The 27,667-nt window shown below is 34.8% G+C and overlaps 2 protein-coding genes and 1 long non-coding RNA gene across 3 annotated transcripts; 2 read left to right on the top strand and 1 right to left on the bottom strand.

Annotated features, from left to right (window-relative positions):
• The first annotated feature begins 401 nt into the window (after positions 1-401).
• On the top strand, positions 402-9,394 carry LOC132311416 (uncharacterized). The gene is made up of 2 exons (XR_009482971.1): positions 402-554; positions 7,659-9,394. It is a non-coding gene; the product is annotated as an uncharacterized LOC132311416 (long non-coding RNA).
• Positions 9,395-19,361: 9,967 nt separating this feature from the next.
• LOC132311415 (photosystem II 5 kDa protein, chloroplastic) lies at positions 19,362-19,871 on the top strand. Its single transcript, XM_059809318.1, has one exon. It carries the CDS (start codon positions 19,441-19,443, stop codon positions 19,753-19,755), a length of 315 nt encoding a protein of 104 aa, XP_059665301.1. The 5' UTR covers positions 19,362-19,440; the 3' UTR covers positions 19,756-19,871.
• A 2,198-nt stretch (positions 19,872-22,069) lies between these two features.
• Positions 22,070-26,571, bottom strand: LOC132311413 (sulfite reductase 1 [ferredoxin], chloroplastic). The gene is made up of 8 exons (XM_059809316.1): positions 26,290-26,571; positions 24,752-25,534; positions 24,370-24,666; positions 23,968-24,165; positions 23,026-23,160; positions 22,732-22,848; positions 22,436-22,594; positions 22,070-22,339 (listed from the first exon to the last, which is right to left on the bottom strand). The coding sequence occupies exons 1-8, from the start codon at positions 26,458-26,460 to the stop codon at positions 22,277-22,279; spliced, it is 1,923 nt and encodes a 640-aa protein (XP_059665299.1). The 5' UTR covers positions 26,461-26,571; the 3' UTR covers positions 22,070-22,276.
• Positions 26,572-27,667: the final 1,096 nt, after the last annotated feature.

The raw sequence follows: 27,667 nt of genomic DNA, 5'->3' as shown, positions 1-27,667 counted from the left end.
TACTCTAAAGTAACCTTTGCTACCAAAAACAACTGAAATACCCTTTTTAACACCACTGATAAAATGGTTGAATTTATAGTAATTATATAAGAAATACATTTACGATAAATGATTTTTTTATAAAATACTGGAATATACCTATATAAAACACATAATTTGATATTTGAGATTTTAATTAAATTATGTGTTTTATATAGGTAAAATAGCCAATAGTAACAAAATAGATATACTATATATAATACATACTACAAACAAAAGTTATACTCTTTCATATTAGCATATACATTTATTGTATAGACTAGTAATACATCATGTGTCGCGCCCGGATTATGTGTACAGGAGTTTTGAATTTGACCTAATTTATATAATATATATATATATATATATATATATATATATATATATATATATTTTCCTAAACAAATTTACTAATACCATAGAACTATAGATATACAAACACAGCTTGGAATTCCTCAGCAGCTACAAACACAGCTTGGAATTCCTCAGCAGCTTCGGTGCCAAAACATTTAGGGCTCAGAAGTTCTTTTTCCACGGTAAGACCCTTGCAATTCTCTCTCATCTTTCTCTCTCTACATGTTTGTATTCATTTATACATGTATTTTCGTATGCATATATATTCAAAAAATTTAGATGTCAGTTTGTTGAACTGGGCTCTCAAGAATGTTCAATTTAGCTTAAATAATATTATTATTTCAAATTATAGAAGAAGAAAAATAGAATTATTATTCTAAAGTGATCGTGGGTTGTCCTGTAATAATTTTCAGTATTGCTATTTTTTGCTTTTAATTTGAAATATATATTGTGACAAATGTGAGTAGAGAATGGACTATTATTAACTGTTAAATTAGTAATTTTGTTGATAGAAAATATGGTCTAGCATTGGAACGATGCATTAATTTAGGATATCCGGATTAGAAATTAAAAAGTAGAATTGATCGACCAAAGTGGTTGACTTATGATTGTGTATTCTTGAACTTAAAATTTCTCTTCATTTTGAAGTTTGTTTATGCGCAATCCGTTGTTGCAACCTGGTTTGAACATTTCAGAATCAAACACACTGGAATTCGAATAGATAATTGGACCAAAGTTGTGTTAGTGTATCATTCCTTTTGATGGACAAGAGAAGTTGCATGGTTGTAGAAAATATAAAACTTCGAGAGAAGGTATTGATGAATTAGGAGAAGAGGATAATGGTTACTTTGAAACTTGGTGAGTAACTTTTCATAACCTTTGAATCACCTCTTAATATAGGTTTGTATATGTATAGAGACCTTTGTTACATGGACTCTCCTATTTCCTTTCACGAAGTCATGTTGACATGGGACAACAGGGGTATGGATATGGCATATGTGTCTGGCACAGGAACCTAAATCGAGCCTTCACATGACATGATTGAAGAAGAAGAAACGAGTTTTCTATAACAGGTGTATTCATAGCAGAGATGAGTTTTCTATTTATGAGATGGATGAGAACCCTCTTTTTTAAATCTCATTTATTTAACATAATAATTGGCATATTCCTAAATAACAACAACTTCAGTCTTTACTCCATGATATAACATATAATGTATTTAAATGCATTGTCGTGTCGTTGTACCTGTATCTAACCTCGGATCTTAAAATCTGGCATTTTTGGAGGTTCGGCACTTAGAGACACAACCTGTACCTGATACACTTACATAAGTTAACACAGATAGAGACAATCCTAGAGAAAGTGTTGCCAGAAATACAAGGTAATGCATTGCTTAAATAAAAGCCATCACCCATTGCTGGCCATCCATATGGCACCATTGATTGATGGGATTGGTTCAAACCAAGTTCATTCCCAGTTGGATAATGCATAGGAGTGTCGTTACCAGCACAACTACAGTTTTGAGCAGTACCTTACTGATAAGAATAGATCAGTTTAAATGAAAAGCTCTTGCAATAAAATATCAAAACATTGTCGTCTCACTTCTGTTGCTGCTTTTCTTGGTTCCTTTTGTCATAAGTTATACTGCTACATCAATAATACATTTCAATTTTTGGCTGCCCAAATTAACGCACATTTGAATATTAGTATAATGACCTGATGGTCTATATGGAAGCAAATAATCTTTTTGGGTGTGGAAATTTATTTTTGTTGAAGAGTTTTTTGTTCCTTTTTTGGTTTGGATAAATTTTGTATATTATTTTTTGTCTATTTTAGTCAAGATGTTCGTAATTAAGTTAATTTCATCATTATTGATTAGAATACACCACTTGAGTCGTCGGAGAAACAAATGATGACGCTGTTCGACATAAATATAAAAAAAAGAATAAATCTTGAGTAAATAAACAAATAAATCAAAATCATTACTTTTTTTTCAGGATTTCAGATATGGTAGGAGGTAAAGAGAATAGTGGCTATCACTATAATTCATTAAGGCAGTGAAGTTTTGTGAATCTCTTTGTATGCATTGTTATGTTTATTCCTGGTAATGAATACATGGATGACTGATGATGAGATCTATTTTTACTGTAGAATCAAGCTCTGTTGGTAAGTAGCCTGCGAATGTACATGGTAGATTGACCACTGTTTAGTTTGATTAACATTCATTTACTAGTTTAGGAGTAGCATTATAAGTTAATTTTTCTCAAATGGCACCTAGGAAGCATAGATACTCTTCCAGGGTCGCCGTGGCTGTATCGCATACGTATTTGACATGAGTATACCCGAATACTTGTCTGATACGGTATCCAGATACTGTTTTCAGATTGGATACAGCAGGATACTTCTAGGATATGATAGGATACTCTGGAATACAACTGGACGAATTTGTAAATAATTTCATAAAAAACGGAGTCTGAGTATAATAATTTCATAAAAGTTCATTGTTTAAACTAAATTAAATAAAAGGACTTAAAAGCCCAATGTCTATTAAGGGATGGATTAAGTTGGGTCATTCAATCTCTAGGGCTAGTGTTTTTCATTCTCTATCTTCGTGTTTTATCTAATGGCCTCTTTAGGTATGCACATATTGGTGATTACGTTTACATTCATAATGTTATGTAAAACTAACAAAAAATTAATTTTCTTATATATACAAATATAATATATTATTATTTCTTGCCGTATTTGCATCCTTTTTTTTGAAGATTTGATCTATCGTTGTACCCATGTCGTATCCAAATCCTGATTCTATATCTGTGCTTCATAGCATGGCACATAGTTGTTAAAGGCTCAAGGCGCACTAAGGCGCCAAAGGCCTTCTAGAGCCTAAGACAAGGCGAAGTATAAGGCGTGAGCCTGATCGAAGGAAGGCGTGTGTGTTATAATATTGCATAGTTAAACATATATTATTATATAAATTTATGAATTTTGTCAAATATTTCATAATGTTAAACAATACAATATATGATATAGAACCTTTTAATTTAGTAGTCATTAAAAAAAAAAATGTAATATGAATAAATGACTAAAAAATACAAGGTGCACCTTTTTTGAGCCTGAAGCCTACTAAAAAGCGTGAGCTTGAGCTTTATGTGAGTCTGATTGAAGAGGCCTGGACTGTAGTAGGTTGAGGCGCTCTAGCTGAGCCTCGATGAGCCTAGGCCTTTTTTTGGATCCTAGGTGCGCCTTTAACAACTATGGCATGGCATTACCTAACTGTGGACCACAAAAATAATTTTATTTTGTTATATATGGGAAGTTGACTAATTAAATTATCAAACTTTTGGCCGATGCGAAAGTGATAGCCAACTCATGAAAGTTTTTTGCTCTTTTTTGTAGTCAATAATGAAGGAAAAGTCAGGATTTTCCATAATCTATTTTCATTTATTATTTCCATTTGTCTTTTTTGGGTTAGTAAGGCTTAGATGGGCTCAAGAATGATAAGCTTTAACAAATGTCAAATGTCAATCGGCTCAAATTTTGAGTAGTCAAAGGAGGAGAGTTTATACTTTGACCTTGTGAATGGTAAAAGCTCCCATTTTGACACACCTCAAGCGTACATAGGCTCGATCCTGCCCGATCACTGCTCTAATTTAAAAATAATTTTGGTGTAATCTGGCTATCTCAGTATAGTTGTCCAAATTTATTAAGGTGTTCCTTTTTTCCCTTCTTGACCAAATTTATTAAGGGGTGCCTTTATTCCCTTCTTTTCCAAATTTATTAAGGGGTACTTTTTTCCCTTCCTGAAACTTTAAAGTCAAACGGAAACCATGAGCCTTATAAGACCTTATTCCTGACTCTGAGTCCTCTACAGTCATCTCCTTTATTTCTCTTAGTCTGAGCTGCGCATCACTTCTCTTCCCTCATGGATGACTTACGAGACGAGGTTCCACCGCAATGCATTGGAGAATGGTTTGAAGGGGTCCTTCCATCTGGAAGAGAATTTGAGCTTCCAAATATCTCCGATCCAGTGAGCTCACCATTGATTGAAAATGCATGCAACTTGTTTTCTTCACAGCACCAAGAAGTTGATACTCCTGCACCAGATAGTGCTTTTGTATCAGGTATGAGTGATCCATCTGGTGCTGGAAATAAGCTGGTTTCTTCTCCTACCATGGAAACTGTACTTTGTATTGCATCTGCTCTTTTGGCAGTTGATCAGCAAGAACATAATTTTAGTTTGACCAGTAATTCTCCTTTTCAGCCAAATTCATCTCTCCCTGCAGGTAATCATCATACCTGTATTCCTTTTTCTTCTGGTTTACCTGGTTTTGAATTTAATGGCACTTTTTCTGTTGGAAACCAATCAGCATGTACTCCTAGCTCTGCTAGCTTATCACAGAATGGTTTGAATGTTAATCTGTCGCTGACAAACCCAAGATATGTTAGTTCTACGACCTCACCTTGCTTCAGTTCAGATGGTTCCATGGGAAGTTTTGCACCCTCTGTTCCTAGCCTTTTAAATACATTTAGGTTTGGCTCAGACATCATTTCTTCAAGAAACAAATCAATCTTTATTCCTACTCCACCACACACATTTTTGTCTGATTCTAATGTAGGCATCAGGAGCAACCAAGCCCACATTTCTAACAATTGGGGAACATCCCTGTTTGGGCCAAATGCCTCCCTTTCTAAGAGAAACCATCAATCTGAATTACCTCGCTTGGATCACTCACCATTCTTTGTCTCAAATGGCATTCTTACTATGAGGAATCAACCAGATCCTCTTCCTGCTATAGACAATAACCTGTGGCATGGTGAAATTCCTTGCGGTGCTGGCATCTTGAGCAACCAAGCCCTCATTCCAACCTCAGACTTTACTTTGTTCGAGTCGAATGGCTCCTTTTCTGCAGGAAACCATCAAATTACAAATCCTAGTTTAGGTAACTTTCCATTCCTCGTCTCAAATAGAGATCACACATTGAGGAGTTCATTGACCAAAGAGGTACAGTATATTGCTGGCCTTAGTAACCACGCTGACATTCCTTGTTCTGGGTATATGCCTTTGTTTGGGTCTAGTTGTGCCCTTTCTATGAGAAACCAGCAACCGTCATATCCTAGCTCAGGTAACTTCCCATTGTCCAGTTTAGATGGTGCTCTGCTTACAAGGAATCGACCAGCCTGTATTCATGCCGTGAGTAATACCCCTGGTTATAGTGTTAATGGATCATGCCTGCAAAATTCTTTAAATCTTCTTCAAAACACCAGCCAAGTAACAAGCATTGTATCAAATGTCTCCCTTCCAATGAGAAATGAAGTAAGAAAATCTAGCTGTATGCCTCAGTCTAACCTCAGTGGTTCGTGGGGCCAACAACATTGTGTTCCAAGCTCATTACATGTTGGTCATGTTTCATCTCACACTTCTAAGATCAACTATAACAAAAATGATAATTGTGTGGAGTGTGGTGCAATGCTCTACAAGCTTCAGGACTTAGGGGGGCATTGGGGTTCCCATAACCAGGTTAGGATTAAGGAGGAGAGAATCACCAACCAACAAAGTGCTTTGCATGTTGACGCAGCCACGGTCCAATCCAACTTTGTGGATAACTCTTGTTCTGCACCAAATGTTTTTACTGGAACGAGTCGTGTTTTGGAAGTCAAAAAAAGGAAGATTGAAGAAAGTTGCTCTTCTGATGAGGCCTCATCATGCCCTTTGGAAAAAAAGGTTATGAAGAAGGAATTTTTTTGAGAGATGATATTCTGTAGAAAAGAACTTCTGTGAGCAGGTTTATGAGAATGGGCGGATTTTCTTAACTATGTGGGTTAGAGAAGAATCCAAGGTTCAGGTGTCAGCAATAATCATTCCGAATGAATATTTTCCGTGGCTTTTATCAATTCAAATGTTTTGTGGCTTTCTTGAAGTTGACAGAGTTGGAATACCTGCCCCATGACACATGCTGTCAAACAATATTGTTTATTGGGAATTTACTTGGTGTTGGATGAAAGGATGCAGCTTCCTACCCTGAAAAAAGTAAGAAAAGAAAAAGAAAAAACAAAAAGGAAAGGAGGGAGGATGCAGCTAATGTTATGACTTGGTTGTCAACTGAAGATTCAATGGAGAGAGAGAGCAAAAGACAATTCTGCTGAATATGCTTTAGTTTCCGTTTTTGTCTTTCTGATTAGGTGTTTTAGTTTCTGTTTTGTCATACCCATAGTGAACTTGCATGTTTGTCTTCTGTCCTATCCGTCCTTCGACCTTGTCAATGTAAGTGCATCTTTTGTTATGAAATAGAAAATTAAGTGAAATGCTCCTGATAAATCTTGATATATATTTTTACATTAGCGTGTAGTATATAGAAGGATATGATGTAAACTTTATTAGCTAAGTTGTTGACATCTTGGTTGAAAGCTGAACTTCCAAAATGAAATTTGCATTTAAAGCATCATAAACTTTGCAGAAGTTCTTACTTACATGACTTTTATGAGAATTACTGGTGTCCCTATGTGGCTAGCCCCCCTGTTATGTATTGAAAAATGTTGCAACAGTTTTGGAGCAACGTGTAACCCTTATGGCGATCGCTTTATAAAAAAAATTTAAACAGTCATTCTCTCTCTTTCTCTCTCTAAATATGTCTATATATATGCACTTTCATTTTTTATTTAAAATAGGCTGATAATTTTTTAATACAACTATAATAGTTGGTTGCGAGCCAATATTCGCATTCCCCTTTTAACCAAATGTGGTTGGGAGTTTTCTGTTAACCATATTCTTTAAAACCATAAGCATTTTATATTTGTTAGTTCAATTTTTGAGATTTAAAATAAAAATAAAAAGATATAGGATTAAAAATGTTTAGATTATGGATTCAATATTATATAAAAATATAATTTATCATTTTAATCTATAAATCCTTTAATGCTTGTGGAATGTGGATTGAACCACTTATAAATTATAAATTTCTTATGTTATGCTTGGCAGATGAGAATATGAAACAATTGAACATTTTGAGTTTATATATATATATCTTTTGAATTAAATTAAATAATATCATATAAAACATAAAAATATCTACAGAAAGTGTACTTACATTTAATACAAGTACACATATAGATTATATAACAAATAAAAAATCTATTCTCATTCATATGGTATCTGCATATATATATATACAAACATATATAGTATATTTATCTATATATACATAAATAGTATTGAATATTGATAGATAGATACATTAATTTATATAATAGAATAGAACTATTGATATGCACAAACTCTTTTGTAGCAGTGTATTTGACGCTTTGGAATTACTCAGCAGCTTCGGTGCCAGATAAAAAGATAGAGTTATTTTGTGGAGAAGACATTTAGGATTCAGTAGTTCTTTTTCCACGGTAAGACTTTTGCAATCCTCTTTCATTTTTCTCTCTATATGTTTCTATTCATCTATGTACATGTAGTTTCTTATGTTTATATTCTAAAACTTAAAGCGTTAGTTTGTTGAACTAGGCTCTCAAGAATGTTCGATTAAGCTTCTTTGTTTGTATTTTCTCTTCCCTTTAGCTTAAAAACTATATTGCGTTACATTCTAGAATGGAATTGACATGATTATTTCAAATTAAAGAAGAAGAAAAATAGAATTACTAATCTAAAGTGATTGTGGGTTGTCCTAGAAGAATGTTCTGTATTGCGATTTTTTGGTTGCATGATCTTTCTTTTAATTTGAAAAATATATTGTGACAAATGCGAGTAGAGAATGGACTATTAACTATTAACTGTTAATTATCATTAGTTCCTTACTTTATTAGTAATATTTTTGATAGAAATATATGGTATAGCATTGAAATGACGCATTAATTTATCATATACGGATTAGAAACAAAAAAATAGAATTGGTAGTCCAAAGTGATTGACGTATGATTAGGGAGTCCATCAACCAAAGAGTTACACTATATTGCTGGCATTAGGAACCAAGCTGACATTCCTTGCTCTGGGTATATGCCTTTGGGTCTTGTTGCGCCCTTTCTATGAGAAACCAGCAACCCTCATTTCCTAGCACAGGTAACTTCCCATTGTCCATTTTAGATGGTGCTCTGCTTACAAGGAATCGACCATCCTGTATTCATGCCGTGAGTAATACCCCTGGTTATGGTGTTGATGGATCATGCCTGCAAAATTCTTTAAACCTTCTTCAAAACACCAGCCAAGTAACAAGCATTGTATCAAACATCTCCCTTCCAATGAGAAATGAAGTAAGAAAATCTAGCTGTATGCCTCAGTCTAAACTCAGTGGTTCGTGGGGCCAACAACATTTTATTCCAAGCTCATGACCTGTTGGTCTTGTTTCATCTCACACTTCTAAGATCAACTATGACAAAAATGAAAATTGTGTGGAGTGTGGTGCAACGCTCCACAACCTTCAGGACTTGGGAGGGCATTGGGGTTCCCATAACCAGGTTAGGATTAAGGAGGAAAGAATAACCAAACAACCAAGTGCTTTGCATGTAGATGCAGCCACGGTCCTATCCAAGTTTGTGGATAACTCTTGTTCTGCTCCAAATGTTTTTACTGGAACAAGTCATGTTTCAGAAGTCAAAAAAGAGAAGATCGAAGAAAATTGCTTTTCTGATGAGGCCTCATCATTCCCTTTGGAAAAAAAGGTTATAAAGAAGGATTTTTTTCCATTTTTTTGAGAATCTGAAAAACGAGTCCTCTCAACTAAAGAAAAATTACTAGATGATATTTTGTAGAAAAGAACTTCTGTGAGCGGGATTTTGAGAACGAATGGATTTTCTTCACCAAGTGAGTTAGAGAAGAATCCAAGGCTCAGGTCCCAGCAATAATCATTCTGAATGAATGTTGTCCGTGACTTTTATCAATTCAAATATTTTGTGTCTTCTTGAAGTAGACAGAGTTGGAATTCCTGCCCCAGGAGACACAATATTGTTTATTGGAAGTTTACTTGGTGTCGGATGAAAGGATGCAGCTTCCTACCCTGAAAAAAAAAAAAAAAAAAAAAAGAAAGGAGGGAGGATGCATCTAATGTTGTGAATTGGTTGTCAACTGAAGATTCAATGAAGAGAGAGACCACAAGACAATTGTGCTGAATATGCTTTAGTTTCTGTTTTTAACTTTCTGATTAGGTGTTTTAGTTTCTGTTGTGTCATCCCCATAGTGAACTTGCATGTTTGTCTTCTGCCCTGTCTGTCCTTTTCCCTTGTCAATGATAAGTGCATCTTTTTTTGTGAAACAGAAAATTAAGTGACATTGTCCTGATAAATCTTGATATCTTTTTTGACATTAAATGAATATTTTTGTGTAAATCTTCTCTTTGTTTCACTCCAAAGTTTAATTATATTAGATGATTAGAGTGTAGTATATAGAAGGATATGATATCAAATTTATTAGCTAAGTTGTTAACATCCAAGTTGAAGGATGAACTTCCAAAATGAAGTTTGCATTTAAAGCATCATAAACTTTGCACAAGTTTTACTTACATGACTTTTATGAGAATTACTGGTGTCTCTATAGTGGCTAGCCCCCCCTTTTATGTATTGAAAAATATTGCCACAGTTTAGGAGCAATGTGAAACCCTTATGGAGATCCCTTCTATAAAAAAGTTAAATAGTCATTATCTCTCTTTCTAAATATGTCTATATAAATGCACTTTCATTCTTTACATATATATTAATTTTTTGAAATAGGCTAATAATTTTTTTAATGCAACTATAATAGTTGGTTGTGAGCCGATATGCGCACTCCCCTTTTAACCAAATGTGGTTGGGAGTTTTCTGTTAACCATATTCTTTAAAACCATAAGCATTTTATATTTTTCAGTACAAAATTTTAGATTCTAAAAAAAGAAAAAGATACAGGATTAAAAAAATTTAGATTATGGATTCAATTTTTTATAAATAAAAAACTCTATAATTTATCATTTTAATATATAAATCCTTTAATGCTTGTGGAATTTCGATTGAACCAGTTATAAATTATATTTTTTATGTTATGTTTGTTTGATGAGAAAATATAAAACTATTGACCATTTTGAGTTGATATATATATATATATATATATATCTTTTGAATTAAATTAAATAATATCATGTAAGACATAAAAATATCTATAGAAACTCTACTTACATTTAGTACAAGTATACATATAGATTAGGTAACAAATAAAAAATCTATTCACATTCATATAGTATCTGCACATATATATATACACACACACACACACATATATAGTATAGAATATTGATAGATAGATATAATAGTATAGAACTATAGATATGCACAAACTCTTGTGTAGCAGTGTATTTGACGCTTTGGAATTACTAAGCAGCTTTGGTGCCAGAAAAAAAGATGAGTTATTTTGTGGAGAAGACATTTAGGGTTCAATAGTTCTTTTTCCACGGTAAGACTTCTGCAATCCTCTCTCATTTTTCTCTCTATTTGTTTGTATTCATCTATGTACATGTAGTTTTGCATGTTTATATTCAAAAACTTCAAGTGTTAGTTTGTTGAACTAGGCTCTCAAGATTGTTCGATCAGGGTTCTTTGGTTGTAATATCTCTTCCTTTTAGCTTAAAAACTGTATTGTGTTACATTCTAATATGGAATAAGGGATTAAAATGATTCTTTCAACTGAAGAAGATGAAAAATAGAAGTATTAATCTAAAGTGATTGTGGGTTGTCCTATAAGGATGTTCTGTATTGCGAATTTTTGGTTGCATGATCTTGCTTTTAATTTGAAAAATATATTGTGACAAATGCGAGTAGAGAATAGACTATTAACTGTTAATTATCAATTAGTTCCTTTACTTTATTAGTAATTTTGTTGATAGAAATATATGTATAGCATTCAAATGATGCATTAATTTATCATCTACGGATTAGAAACAAAGAAATAGAATTGATAGTCCAAAGTGGTTGACGTATGATTGTGTATCTAAAACTCAATACTGATTTATCTTCAATTTGAAGTTTGTTTATGTGCAATCCTTTGTCGCATCCTGGTTTGAACATTTAAGAGACAAACACATTGCATAGATTATGGGACCAAAGTTGTGTTAGTGTTTCATTCCTTTTAATGTACAACAGAAGTTGTATAATTGTAGAAAATAGAAAAGTTTGAGGGAAGTATTGATGAATTAGGAGAAGAGGATATTGGTTACTCCCTCCGTCCCATATTAGATGTCCATGGATAGAAATTAGAGTTGTTAAGGGTACATGCAATTAATGCATTGTCTCCTTTTAAAATTATCCACTTGTCTTTTTTAGTTTAGATATGTATAGTTACCAAGTTTGAAATTCTTTGAAAATATAAAGGACAATGATGGAATGATAAGGCTTATTTGTTTTGACTTTTTAAAGTGGACAACTAATTTGGGATGTCTAAAAAGGAGATAGTGGACTACTAATATGGGACAGAGGTAGTACTTTGAAACTTGGTGAGTGATGTTTTTTTATAACCATCAAATCACCTCTCTATATAGGTTTCTTTATGCATAGAGATCTGTGTAATTACATGGACATTCCTAATTTCCTTCACGAACCCATGTCGACAAGCAATTACAGGGGTATGGATGACATATACCACCACCCAAATCGGACACCTTGATCCTTCACATAACATGACTGAAGAATAAGAAAAAGGAACTCAATTCTCATAGCAGAGATGAGTATTCTATTTATGAGATGGATGGGAAGCCGCTTTTTTACATCTCATTTAATTTAATAATTATTGGTATATTCCTAAATAACAACATCAGACTTTACTCCATGATATAACATATTATGTATTTAAATGCATAGGCATGTCGTTGTACCCATATCTAACCCTGTATCTTAAAATCTGGCATTTATGGAGGTTCGGCACTTAGACACAACCTGTACCTGATACACTTACTTGAGTTCATGGGAAAAAAATGCATTGCTTAAATAAAAGCCATCACCCAGTGCTGGCCATGCATATGGCATTGTTAACAACCATCTACTCCAAAAGCTTAAGCTATTAGAGAGGGTGTAACTTTAATATTTATATCCTTCAACACGCCCCCTCACGTGTAACCTTCGTTTGGTCCAACACATGTTTTTCAATTTTTTTAATTAGGGTGACGGTGAGGTTTGAACTTGAGACCTTTGGCTCTGATACCATATTAACAACCATCTACTCCAAAAGCTTAAGCTATTAGAGAGGGTGTAACTTTAATATTTGTATCCTTCAACAGGCACCATTGATTGATGGGATTGGTTCAAATCAAATTAATTCCCAGTTGGATAATTCATAGGCGTGTCATTACCACTAGAACTACAGTTTATGGACAGTGCCTTAGTGATAAGAATAGATTGGTTTAAATGAAAAGCTCTTGCAATAAAATTTCAAAACTTGGTCTTCTCACTTCTGTTGCTTCTTCTCTTGGTTATATTTGTCATAAGTTAAAGTGCTACATCACTAATACATTTCAATTTTGGCTGCCCAAGTTAACTCACATTTGAATATTAGTGTGACTACTTGATGGTCTATATGGGAGCATATAATCTTTTTGGGTATTTATTCTTGTTGAAGATTTTTTTGTTCCTCTTTTGGTTTGGTTAAATTTTGTATATTATTTTTTGTCCATTTCAGTCAAGATGTTCTTAATTAAGTTAATTTCATCATTATTGATTAGAATACACCACTTCAGTTGTTGGAGAAACAAATGAATACACTGTTCAACATAAAATATAAAAAAAGAAAATTAATCTTGAGTAAATAAACAAATAAATCAAAATAGTTCTCTCTCTTTCTCCTCTTCTTCTCAAATATGGTAAGGGGTAAATAGAATAGTGCTATCACTATAATTCATTAAGGCAGTGAGGTTTTGTGAATATCTTTGGACGAGTGTATGCATTGTTGCGTTTATTCCTGGCAATGAACTACATGGATGACTGATGATGGCATCTATTTTTTCTGTAGAATCAAGGTCTGTTGGTAAGTAGCCTAATCATGTACATGGTAGAATGTAGATTGACCATTGTTTAGTTTGATTAACATTCATTTACTTGTTCAGGAGCAGCATTATAAATTAATTTTCTCACATGCAGGGGTGGACCACAGAGACATTAATTTGGGGCCCGATTTAGTAATGTGAAAATAAAAATCGAAGTTTTATAATGAAAAATAAATATAAAAAATATTATATAAATTATGAAAAAATTAAACGCATTTCATAATTTCTTAGAAAAATATGAATACTAATTACTATCTTTGTCTCATTTGAAAAGTCCATTTCGGAAACTGTGACTCATTGTGAGTCACGGTTCCCGAAATGAACTTTTAAAATGGGACAGAGGTAGTAATGTGAGTCACAGTTCCCGAAATGGACTTTTAAAATGGGACGAAGGGAGTATATAATTGACTTTTTTCTCAAATGGCAGCTTCCAAAAATAAGGTAAAAGAATCTAAATTGAGATTTCTTTATACTTTGGAGGGGCCAAAATTAATTCTTCGTACTTTGGAACTTACCATTCATAATGTGGGAGTTGTTTGTAAAATTTCTAATTATTTAAATTTATGGTAGAACCTAAAATGAAAGTATCATTTAGCAAAATGATTTGGAATTCATAGTAAATAGTATGTTGGCTTAAACTTGAGTGGCTTAATGACCATGCCATCTTAAAAGAAATGGTAAGGTTTTAAAGCAAGTGTTCAGAAATTAGAGTTATGTAGCTCCTCTTCTACTTGTTTCTATAGTCTTTGTTAATGGACTGTATTGAGGGATTTGAGCACAACTACTTCCAGGGGAAAAGGTGATTGTAACTAGCTGAATTTAAATTGATCAAACTTTAGTTCTTCTTGCCTAATTAAAATAGGGTATAATTTAAGTGGGTAGGAGGGACACAAGAGTCAAGTAAGAGTCAACTACCACAGTAGGCGAACATGGACGATGTCATGAAAGGACCTTGGATGGATTGCATACAATCAGGTTACAGTGTTCAAGAGGTACGCAACTCGGCTTCCAAAGTTTGAGAGCTATAGTATCATGGAGATACCTTCGTAATTACTAGTATGATAATGCAATTATATTGTATAATATTAATATCAATCAAGCAACATATTATATATATATAGACACCATAGTTATGATGATATCTATGATGATCCAGCAATAAGCCTGTTTGACTTTTGATTCTTTCGAGGCTTCAGTTTCAGGCCTTAGGAATATTAGAGTTCCTCAAGCTTTCACAAAAGAAACATTTTTGTTCATTTTTGTCTAGCTTTTGTTGCTTGATGATATCTATGATGATCCAGCAATAAGCCTGTTTGACTTTTGATTCTTTTGAGGCTTTAGTTTCAGGCCTTAGGAATATTAGAGTTCCTCAAGCTTCCACAAAAGAAACATTTTTATCCAGCTTTTGTTGCTTTGGTTTTCTCTGAATCCCATTGCTGGTAGGTTTTTATAGGAGGAAAGGATGGTTGTCGGGGAGATCTTTCTCACAGCGTTCCTTGAGTCACTGTTTGAGAAGTTGGGCTCTGGTGTATTGGAGAAGTTCGCACGTCAAGAGGGAATTGATATTCAGTTGAATAAGTTGAGAAAGATTCTGCTGATAATTCAAGCCGTGATCGGTGGTGCAGAGGAGAAGCAAATAACAGACAGAGCTGTGAAAGATGAGGCTGGAGGATCTCAATGACCTGGTTTACGATTTGGATGATTTGCTAGACAAGTTTGCCACAGAAGCTTTGCGACAAAAGCTGATGGATAAGGAACCTCACGCTAGCACCGGCAAGGTATGGAAACTCATCCCTACTTGTTGTACTAACTTCACACCTAGTGCTTTTATGCTTGATCGCCATATGAGGTACAAGATAGAGGACATCACTTCCAGGTTACAAGAGATTGCAATACAAAAGAATAATATGGGTTTGAAAGAAGTTGCTGGAGGGATCAGGTTCGACGAAGTAAGAGAAAGATTGCCCACCACTTCTTGGTTGACAAATCTCATGTTTATGGGTGAAAGTAGTGATGAGACCGTCTCTCTCATTCCCATTATGGGTATGGGAGGTGTTGGTAAAACCACTCTCGCTCAACTGGTCTACAATGTTGATAATACGAAGGATTTTTTTGATATGAAGGCATGGGTTGCGTTTCTGATGATTTTGATGTTGTTGGGGTGACCAAGACAATTCTTGAAAAGCTCACCTCCCAAATCTATGACTTCAAGGATTTAGATACGCTTCAAGTAAAACTAAAGGAAATCCTGTCAGGGAAAAAGTTCCTTTTTGTTTTGGATGATATTTGGAATGAGAATCCTGAATAGTGGGACCTGTTACGCCGGCCTTTTCTGGTTGGGGCAACCGGAAGCAAACTTTTTTTTCCTACTCGCAATGTAAGTGTAGCATCAATGACGAGTTCTGTTCCAGCTATTCCAACTTTCCGTCTAAAGAAGTTGTCAGATGTTGATTGTCTATCTTTATTTGCTCAATATGCACTTGGAAGAACAAATTTGAAAAAATTTGAAGGCTTGCCTTTGGCGGTAAAGACGCTTGGAGGTCTCTTGCGCACTGAATTGGACGAGAAAAGGTGGGAGGATATATTGCATAGCGAGATATGGGAGCTACCACAAGAAAAAGTAATATTCTTCCAGCTCTTAGACTGAGCTACTTTCATCTTCCTGCCCATTTGAAGCTGTGTTTTGCATACCGCTCAATATTTCCGAAAGACAATGAATTTGACTAAGACAAGCTGATTTTGTTATGGATGGCAGAAGGACTTTTGCAGCTAAAAAAGGAAAAAAAGCATATGGAAGATTTTGGCGAAGAATGTTTTGATGATCTATTATCAAGGTCATTTTTTGAGCAATCAAGTGGTAATAACACGGGACTTGTAATGTATGACCTCGTGAATGATTTGGCTCGATTTGTGGCTGGAGAAATATGTTTTAGGGCAATGGATAATTTTGATGGTAATGAGCAATGTACAATTTCTAAACGGACTCACCACTTATCCTACACTCGTCAAAAGTATGAAGTCTTCCAAAAGTTCAAGACTCTTTATGAAGTTCAATGTTTGCGCACATTCTTACCATTACCAGTTTACAAATCGTCCAGGTGGCCAGAAAATTACTACTTAAGTAACAGGGTCTTGTTCGATTTATTGCCTAAATTACATGGCTTATGGGTATTGTCTTTGTCTGGTTATGGAATAAGCGAGCTACCAAATTCAATTGGCAACTTGAAGCATTTACGGTATCTCAATTTATCTCGTTCTACTTTGGGCAAAGAAGATACATTGACCTTACCCTTCTGTAAACTTGAATTTTGGAAATATGCGAGTGTGCCAATCTGAAGAAGCTACCAAATGGGTTGAAGATGTTAAGAAGTTTGCATGTCAGTGGGTGTCCAAAAGTTGTTTGCTTTCCAGAAGAAGGTGTCCCACCTCTGCTTAAAACGCTTCGGCTGTCAGATTGCGAGGGCTTGAAGTCTCTCCCCGATGGCATCTCTCATCTTGAAGATTTGGTTGTAAACAATTGTTCATCCCTGAGGTCATGGCCAACAGATATGTTTCCGGTGACACTCAAGTGGCTTGAAATTTTGCATTGCAGGCAATTGGAGTGGGTTTCAGAGACAATGGTGCATAGTAGTAGTATGTCATCATTTGAACATCTCTGGATCAATAATTGGCCATACATTGAAAGGTGGTTTGGATGCATGAACCATTTTGCATATCTCCATAGACTGGTAATACACAATTGCCATAGTTTAGAGTGCTTCCCAGAAAGAGGTTTATCCATTCCCAACCTCGGAAATCTTACCATCATGAATTGCGTGAATCTGAGGTCCTTGATGCCATTCGATCAGATTCAAAGCCTCACATTCCTCGACTTATCAGATTGTCCAAATCTTGAGTTATTTGCCAATGGGAATTTGCCTCCAAAACTTGTTTCAATATCACTTGATTCTGATAATGGGATGCCCCTGTCAGAGTGGGGCTTGCACAAACTCACCTCTCTTCGAGAATTCTTCATTTGTGGTGGCTTTTTGGAGATGTTCTGCTTTCCTGATGATGATGAAGTAAAAGAAGAAGAGTGGTGTGTGTTTCCTGCAAGTGTAACCTACTTAGAGATCTGGAATCTCCGGAATCTGGAATCCATATCATCCAAGGGGCTCCGGAACCTCACCTCTCTTCAACATCTATCCATCTGGGACTGTCCAAAGCTTCTGTCCTTGCCTAAGGAGGTTTTGCCTTCCACGCTTCAATAGCTGGAAATATGGATTGTCCAATTCTAAAACAAAGATGTATGAAGGACAAAGGAGATTATTGGCCCATCATTGCCGACATCCCCAACATCAAGATAGATCGCAATTAAATTTATGAAAAATTTTCCGAGTGATTCTTGTTCACTACAGTCATCATCAGAACTGAACTGAAGATGGTGGATCCTTGTTCAACATCCACATCAACAAACAAGAGCTCACCATTAACCATGGCCTTGACTCGGGGGTGGAGAAACATTTTTTGTGGATGGAGAAACATTTTCTTATATGTAAGTAATGTACTTTTTAGATTTCTTGTGCTTTTCGTGTCCAGATTTTTTGAGAACCAGGTTTTCTGGTTGAGAAGCTTGAAGCTTTGTACACGAAGGGTTGTGACACTAATTATCTGTTGTAGTTATTCATCAACATAGCTCCTTTGTGACAATAAGCTTGAGTGAAATGGAATTTGTGAGGCTTTCCGAATTATAACAAAATTGGTCTGTTTTAAGTTCTACGAGAATACAATAAGGTTGGTGGGTTTTAATGTGGACAAAAAAAATTAAATGCATTATAGTCAGTCTGCTTAACAAGAAAGTTAAGTGGATGGGTATCCGAATTGCTTGATTTGTAATTGTTTGGTCATGAGTTTTGTAAGTTGTGTGTGTGTGTGTGTGTGATTATTACGTATACATGGTGTTTTGGACTCTTATTTATCATTTTATGGAGTCAAAATTGTAATGTTTTGAAAAAATAAAGTTGACCAAAATACTAATATAGACATGGAAGAACATTGTTTTATTATTTTCAAGTATTACTTTTGTGCATATAAGTACTAACTTTTTGTGCACATGGATATCATTTTTATTTTTATTATTATTATTTTTTTGTGTAGATCATTTCTTCATGTGCCACTTTTTGTGCATGTGGACATAGTTTGTACAAAAAATAATACCTGTGTGCACCAAGAGTGATATTTTTTTGCATAAGAATGATACCTCTATGCACAAGAGTGAAACTTACATGGATAAAAGTGAAACCTGAAATAGTTTAGGCAATGAACAATATTTTTCTATGTCCCATCTGCATTGGTTAATTCCATTTATTCAAAACATCATTTCTTCGACTCCATGGAACAGTAAATAATGGTCCAAAAATTCATATATACGTAAAAATCCCTATATTATATTTACCATGACAACTAGCTGGAGGACTCAATTTTTGTTCCTGTCCAGACTTGAACAATTGACGTTTCACCTTAAAACTGGAGGAACCTTTTTTTTTAGAATAAACAAAGCCTATCAATGTAGAGCCTAGATCTTCTCATGTCATTACGTAATTTATGCAACAACACATAACTTATGTGTTACATGACTTATGTAATAATTTTTTTTCTTACTTAATATTCATACACACATATTTTTACTATGACTTATGTAACAAGTACGTTACATTACTTACGTAACTTATTTTCATCAATCTGTTGCACTAGGCAGTCGTCGTACACTAACAATATACTACCGACACAGCACCAAGGCACAGTGGAGGGGAAAGCTGAGGGTTTTGTTGTGTATAATACAAAATCATCCTCAAAGCTTGTACCCACAAGCAGGAGGATGTTCCACAGCCACCAGTTCCTAACAAGATAAAGTCACACACGTGGCAATCATCCATTTGCCATAACATGCTCTGGATAAGGAAGTGGATATGACATTTGTAGCAACCACTATAGTCTCTCGCACACACTTTTTAACTAAAAACTCATCTAATATATTGACAGATTAAGAAAGACTGAAACTCCCAGAAACAAAAAGACAGCAATCAGATAGCAAGCAATGGCTACCACAACAATGACAACCTCATTCCTAGGTGGCTCAGCCGTGGCCATCTTCAAACCAGCCCCGACGACTGCCGGCCGCCGAGGGGTTGTGATGGCCAAGGCCTCAAAGGTCACAGAAGTTGCCAACAGCAGCAAGGAAGAGGGCAACACATTGAGGAGGGATCTGGTGTTTGCTGCTGCAGCAGGAGCTGTGTGCTCCATTGCGAAAGTGGCCATGGCCGATGAGCCGAAGAACGGGACCCCGGAAGCCAAGAAGAAGTATGCCCCAATCTGCGTGACAATGCCGACCGCCCGAATCTGTCGCAAGTGAGGATTGTTGTGTTCATGATCAATGCTTAATTTGTTGTATTGTATGGTCTGAGAGTAGATGAATGTTGTACAATTTCCTACTAGACATTTATTTTATATAGAAAACCATGTTTGTTATGCCTACTGTTAATGTACTGCAATCTATGTTTAATAACTGAAGTGATCAATATCATTTTAGCAATAATCTTATGCACAGTAACATACATTTTTATGCCAAATCTAGCAATCCTTAGATATGAGCCTCTAAGGTTGTTGAGAGCCACGGACACAGGAGAATGACAGGGCATGACCTTTGTAACCTTCATAAAACACTGAATCGGGATACACAGATGTACCAGAGATTATCAGATGGTTTAGATTGAGAAAGTAGCTCCAGAAGAGTATATTAATATATTATAATGTGTCATTATTGTAATTCACCAAATATCAATTAGACCACAACCATTTAGTAATTTCTCATAAGTAACAACCATACTTGGGCACTTTACATGTATTGGAAAATGTGTGGGACATGTCAAATTCCAATTCATGAGACATAGATATGACTAAATATTTATTTTATTTATACAAAAAAATTATTTAATTTTAGGGTTAATTAATGTCTGTAGTATTTAGTATAGGCATTTGAAGTAATAATATAATAAAATTAAATTATTATATATATATATTTTTTAGATATATGTCCAATCAGAACCGTATATGTCAAGAATTGTAATTTATTGATTTGCCTCATCTTCTAACCTTGAAGGTTGAGAGTTCAAGTTTTCATAAAAACAAGGGCGTGAGAGTATGTATTCTTTGCCATGGTGAAAAAAAAAAAAAAAAAAAAAAAAAATACTTTTGGGAAAAGAAAGAACTAGTATAACTCATATTTACATGCAAATGCTTTGGTAGCTCAATAATTGAGTTGCTCCCTGTTGTCTTAGGAAGCCCTGCTTCGAAACTTCCCACCCTCTAACTTCTAATATTACATCTTTGACATGAAAAAAAAAAAAAAAAAAAACTCATATCTACACCCACATTTCACTACTTTTGAAGAGTGAATGTGAGAATTCTTTATCTTAATTCGGTGAAAAGCCAGCGTCCTCACTCTTTTATGAGCAATGCTATATCAGTCATTAGATCTTCGTTTTCATCGTTTGTTTTTCTCATTGGAAATTACAGAAGACGCATTCAAAATGGTGAAGGAAAATATTAAATTAACCAAATTAGTCTAATATAATATCAGATGACACAACATGATAAATATTCCATACAATCCAAAAACAAAAACAGCAACTGTGATTGCCAACAATATCAGCATCTCTTACCTCACTCCTTTTTATCTCCTCTATTGATTTTTTAATTGGAAGCTTATTTAAAAATAAAAGTTATCAAAATGCAATCTGAATGAAATTGATGGCATCATCTTTCAGTATATTTCACAAGTTTATTTAAACCATAATCAAATTGGTTTTATTAAGTTTGGTCACAATAATTGAATTGATGCTAGAAATTCAGATAAGATGTTATTGATGTAGGACAATTATATTAAATATTATTTTATATTTATTTTTATTTTTCTAATCTTTAGAAAGGGTTTAATTTTGAATAGTTTTTTTATATTTTTTGTTTCCTTAAGCAATTAATTTCTTTTTGCTATTAGTTTTCTTTATAGTTGTAATGTATTGGTCTTGCAAAAGGAATCATTCAATTTTATTAATAACATATCATAATTCTCCGTATATTTTCTTCAAGATAATTGTCTCATTCCTTGCGAATGTCTAATTCAATTTTATTAATAATATATCAGAATTCCCCGTATATTTTCTTCAAGATAACTCGTTCCTTGCTAATTGCTTCCATTCATATGATTTCTTCGAGATAATTCTTTCGTGCCTTGCGAACGTCTAATCACTTCCATTCATATGATCAAGTCAACAAACCAGCCTGTTCTTGAATTGGTGATTTAAGTTCTTAGAGCTCTTTCAATTCCAATTAAAGATACCTTTCTCTACAGCAATTTCTGCACCACTCATGTTGCTCAAAGCTGCATTGGCTTCTTAAGAACATACCCTGTTCTTAATCTGAACTGTGTTGTAAAAGCTAGGAATGTTTGAAGAATGCAGATCTCAGCTAAAGATTGTTCCCATGACACTTCAATTTAAAGCCTGAGTAGGTCAATTTCAACAAGCGTTTCAGCAGATATATGTTTGGTGTTGCTGGGATTTTTTGATTGGCAGGGTTGTGTCAACATTGGCATAAACAATATTCATGCACAATGAACAATGACCAAAGCACAACTACAAACCACAGGGCAAGATGCACACGAGAAATGGAAAAAAACACTTCTATAACAATTTGGGAAAATAGTATTACAAATTCCAGGTCTTGTAACAACTAAAACACTCGCCAAAAATAGATACAAGACCGAAATCCAATCTCCACTCATTACATCTGTTACCAAGTAATAACAGAGAGGAAGAGAGAGACACTTATTTCACCGTCACCAACTTGGATACGCACTTGCTCGCTCTCTTGTATCAAGCCGACGGCTTCACCAGACCTTCCCATTTATCAACCAACTCTTGGAGCTTCTCAAATCCCTGATAAGAACAATTAAAAGATGCAACAATCCTTAGCTACTGGCAGATGGACCAAAAGATTGGTAAGTTAATAACATTAATAGTTTTACTGCTTACCGTGCGTATCGTGAAGTCGCCGAATGATTCTTTAGATTGTCGCTCTTGTCCCCAATGATAAAACAAAGGTTCCAAAACTTTCTCCAGGTTCTGAATCTTAACCTTATTCATGAAGCTTTTAGCTAGTGTGGTCTGATTGGGTGTACCCCCAAGCCAAATCTGATTCAACAAAAATTAAATCAGTTTGTCCATATGATGAGGACAGGAAAACTTCTTATTAAACATACCATCTAAAAAGATGAGAATAGGAACTCTTGAAAATAATTTAATTTCAAGGACACTAGCGCTTTCATTACCTGATAGCTATTGGGGCCATCACCAACAAATCCAAGTTCAGCCATGTAGGGTCGAGCACAACCATTAGGGCAGCCAGTTACCCTTACTACTACAGACTCATCGGACGGGAGACCAACCTGAAATCATACAAGACCCTTGTCTGTTATAAGCATCACGATCCCAACCAATCTAAACACATATTATAATATTACCCCCACCACTTCCTTTTGGGGCTTTGCAGAATTTCTAGACACTGATATTCTTACTTCCTATTTTTTTCAGCAAGTACAAATTCATACAGTTCAATAACATACCTTCTCAAATATAGCTCGAACCCGCTTAAGCATGTCAGGTATTCCGCGCTCAGCTTCAGTTATTGCCAGAGGGCAAAGTGGAAAAGCAGGGCATGCCATTGCGGTTAGGTTGAGGGGATCTACATACTCAGGTTCCTGCCCACAGTAAGAACTGGTCAATATATGCTTAAATATGACTGTAATAGTTCATGACCGAAAGAGAAAATAAGAAAGGTAAGCATAATTAACAAGATATAAAGGTTTTCCTGGTGTTAGCTTTTGTTTGTTTTTGGCCTTGGGTGTTATTCTTTTGTATCAGTTGGCTGGCTTGTTTCTCTCTCTATGCCTCCCTTGTTTACTGGATATCCCATGCTTGTATATTATTCCAAACTTATACATCTTTTTTTCTTACCTATATATGTGTGTGTGTGTGTGTGTAAATGTTGCCATAATCATTTATATATACAACATTTCTTAGGATAGCTCCAAGCAGTAAAAAGATTACAATGTTGGCAAAAGTTAATATGCTTACAATGTTGTGTAAGGATATACCATAAAGATTCTTTAGTCATTTTCAGTTAAAAATTCTCACTACAACCAAAATCTACTTTTTCCGCTGAGAAAATTTTCATTCTAGCTTAAAGTAAACAGATTTTGGTATAAACTTAATCAGGGTAGATGGATAACTTAAAATTCACAATAATTATAGGTCTTCATGATACTCGAACCTCTACCAAGCCTTCTCAAAACCATACATGCCTTGTGTGAACTTGTGGGCTAATATAGCTTCAACTTATTCATGATTCAATTCTTTACTCGAACGTTGAACTACATAGTCATGTTAAAAGAATTTCTCAACACAAAATCTGAAACATATTAGTCTAGTTTGTTGAAAAAATTGACTCATGTCTTAATTTCATTTTGTTCATAATGATACATGATACAAACTTTAAAATGTCTTACCAGCAGACCGGCCTGCGCAAGAGCTGTGGTGATGGCAGGCTTCCAATCACTCTTAATACCACACAAGATCATATTTTGGTTTGGTGTGAGACGCACATCCAAATTATATTTCTCGATGATCTCCCTTAATGTCTTCTTCACAGTTCCCTTAACACGACCATTATCAACATGAAGCCCACAATATAAAGCACCATCACCCTGCCAAAAATGTTCAAACAAATCATAAATAGATAGAAAAGAGAAGACCAAAGCAGAAGACCTGTCCTACAAGAATTTTGGAGACTACGACCCGAGTAGGAAAGATAAAATTTATACTAACCAATACGTAATGACTCAAAATTTAAAACCTAAACGCAGGAAAAAATTCACAATACTAATTACATGCCTAGTCGAAAAACTAACCTGCTCATGCCATCCCAAATAACTTTTAAATTCCCACTCAGGTAACTCGCGGCAAGGCTCAATTTTCTTTCCATAATACTGTTCAACAACACTTCTAAACTTCTCAATCCCCCATGAGCTGATCAAGTATTTCATTCTACTATACTTACGGTCATCTCTTCTACCATTTTCTCTTTGTGTAACAACAATAGCTTTCACTACATATAGTATGTCTTCTTTTGGTACATAACCCAAAGGCTCTGACAAACGGGCAAAAGTGCTTTCCTGCCTATGTGTTCTTCCCATACCACCACCAACCTGCAACAGAAGTAACATGCAATTAAACTCTATCCATATGGAAAGAAGAAGAATAAGAAGTAAATAGCATGAATGAACATCTTACATAAACGTTGAAACCCTGAGGAATTCCATTATCATCAGAAACAACCACCACCCCAACATCATTTGTGAAGACGTCCACTGAGTTATCGGTTGGCACAGTAACAGCAACTTTGAATTTCCTTGGCAAAAACTGAGTTCCATAAATAGGCTCAGGTGAATCAGGGAAATTTGTTCCATGAGAATTATCATTGCGCGCCTTAACTACTTCAGGAGGTTCTGCTGACATAATTCTCTCTCCATCCACCCACATATCATAGTAAAAACCAGACTGAGGAGTTAGGAGTGTAGCAATGTTGTCTGCAGTTTCCTGTGCAAATAGGTAATCTTTTCTTACAAGTGGGGCTGCAGGAGCAAGAACATTTCTGTTGAGATCACCACACGCACCAAGAGTTGAACCCATGCTTTTAATAATTGTACTCATCACTGTCTTAAGGTTCGCCTTCGTGACGCCATGTAGCTGAAATGTTTGTCTGGTCGTCAAACGAAGTGTCCCAATTCCAAACTGATCAGCAAGATCATCCATTGCCAAGTAAAGTTTGTTGGGAACCTTTCCACAAGGATTCTTGGTACGAAGCATAAATGAGTAAGTCCTTTTGCCACGTTCATCTCTGTCATACTGTTGATAGCTTCCATGGAACTTGATCATTTGTGTGGCAGCCTCACTTAAATTTGGGGCATCTGTTAACAAGTCCTCATTGAGAGGGTATCTTATGAAATTACTCTGCTCTTTAAATATTTCAACCTTGCTACGCTTAGTCTCGGAAGGAGAATCTGGCTTCAATGGCTGCACAACAGAGCATACGCAAATTATTATATAAATAACCAACAAGATTATCAAATATAATTCATGTTTTCAATTCAGTATCACAAGATAGAAATCCTATCATTTTCCTACAATACAAGTAACAAAAATCCCTACCTCCAGATTTTTCAACAAGTGTAACATGAGAGTTGGTTTGATTGGTTGATTAATCAAGGAAAAGATATATTTAGAAAAGAAAATGGAGAGAAAAATAAAAGGAAAAGATTTATTAATTTTGTGACTAAAAAGGGCAAAACTGAAATTCACTGGTTAAACAAAACAGGCACTTTACTAACTCTCATATCTTTTCCCTCTGTTTTGTGAAGAACAAGAAAATCAATGTCCAAGGGATAGAAAGCCCCTCCTTCTCCCCTCCAAATCCTTCCATTTCTCTCCACTTTTTCAAAATTATTCCTTTTTTCCCTCTCATTTCCATCAAAACAAACAGCCCTAACTACCTTCTTCTGCTTTTGAGAGAAAACCAAAGCAATTCTTTTGCTCTTTAAAACAAAATAAGCACCACCGAAAATTACCGAGAAAATGTAAAATTTTCATTTTCTTTCCATATTTAACCTGATTTCTCAGAAAACAAACAGGGCAAAGCATGTAACAGAACTCAATAATATCAATTGTATCCATCATATACAGAATGAAACAATTCCCGGAAGGAAAAAAAAAAACCTTCAAATTCATTCAGAAATGAACTAAATGGAAATTCATCGATGGTGAAAAATTACCGTTGAAACAGCTCTGATGATTGAAGGATACGAAGATGAGACTGAGAACAACTGAATCCGGTTGTTCGATAGAATCGAATGAGAAGAAGATTTCAAGCCATGAAACCTCTGAATTTGAAACGCAGGGTCCCTTGTGATCGCGGTGCTGGCAGCTCCGAACGACGTCGTCATCGTGTGTAAATGCGTTGGAGTTTGAGATATGGAAACCCTAGGAGAAAATCTAGGGTTTTTATAGGAGAGCTGTGGAGTAGCACAGAGGAGAGAGAGAGAGAAGGCGACGAGTGGCTATGAGGCGATGAAGCAGCTTAAAACAGAGTGGGCTCTAGCTAACCTGAGCCGGCGTCACGTGCTTGCCACGGGCCTTCTTTGTTTCTTTTTCTATTTTATACAAACTCCCCAAACAATTGTTTCACGCGCTACATCTGACGCGCCCTTTCACGCTCTGTGGCTGACCCTGTGGTTTTCAGGTTTGGGAACAACATTTCTCCCTTTTGATAAGAGCTGGGAAGCACGGATTGTTTTTTTTTTTTTTTCTTCTTAAAGTGCTGTAGTAGTATCAAATATACAAACACTTTTTTGAATGCACGAAAAATATTATGAGTAGTGAATGTATTATTTTTGGGTTAGACACGACACAGATACATTTTATACACTTTCAAAGTTCGTAACTCTAAATTCTAATAAATTGGTGATTTATTTATAATTATTTGGATAAAGTGGCAAAAAAAATATATTATTTATATATATATATTATATATACTCTGACGTATTTATGTCGTACCTGTGTCTTATTTTTTTGAATTTGTCATATTGTCGTATCAGTATCGTATTGTATCTGTGCTTTCTAGGGGCTAATAAGCCATTTCTTTGAATAAATTAAATCTAAATATATAATCTAATATTCTTGAACAATTAAAAGTTGTCCAAAAAGGTATCATTGTTTTTATTTAATAATATGAAGTATATAATTAAAGATATAATATAATATAATTTCTATCAATATAAAGAGTGAAGATAACTTTATAATTTCTTTTCTCTCAAATTCCCAACAAAGAAGTGAAAATAACACATTTATTTGATTTGTCTTGTAAAGTTTGAACCATCAATATTACTTAGAAATTGAAGAGATACTGCTAAACTACAATATTTAGAGGTAAATTGGTAAGACACGTAAAAACTTCAATGTCGTGGTTAACATTACTATTTTCAATTTTTAAAATTTTTTTAACCTCATTTTCTAATTCTTCATCATCATTCTCCATACCGCAATCCCTATATGAATGGTGTTGGTCACATAAATTCTTGCTCAAATATTTTTTTATTACATGTGATTTCTTTGACTATGTTTGACTTTTTAAAATCCTTTTTAATAAACTTA

This window comes from Cornus florida, unplaced genomic scaffold (assembly GCF_030987335.1).
Source record: "Cornus florida cultivar Cherokee Brave unplaced genomic scaffold, ASM3098733v1 CherokeeBrave_3.0.0_Hap2_Chr06, whole genome shotgun sequence".
In the NCBI taxonomy this organism is placed as follows: Eukaryota; Viridiplantae; Streptophyta; class Magnoliopsida; order Cornales; family Cornaceae; genus Cornus; species Cornus florida.
Note: the sequence above shows the minus strand (reverse complement) of the source record. Positions and strands in the feature narration are given on the sequence as shown.

Excerpts from the sequence above, each read along its gene's own strand:
- LOC132311415 (XM_059809318.1), top strand. The coding sequence starts at position 19,441 with ATGGCTACCACAACAATGACAACCTCATTCCTAGGTGGCTCAGCCGTG.
- LOC132311413 (XM_059809316.1), bottom strand. The coding sequence starts at position 26,460 with ATGACGACGTCGTTCGGAGCTGCCAGCACCGCGATCACAAGGGACCCT. Across the intron at positions 25,535-26,289 it reads TCATCAGAGCTGTTTCAACG|CCATTGAAGCCAGATTCTCC; the intron begins GTAATTTTTCAC and ends TCTGTTGTGCAG. Across the intron at positions 23,161-23,967 it reads TTGCGCAGGCCGGTCTGCTG|GAACCTGAGTATGTAGATCC; the intron begins GTAAGACATTTT and ends TACTGTGGGCAG.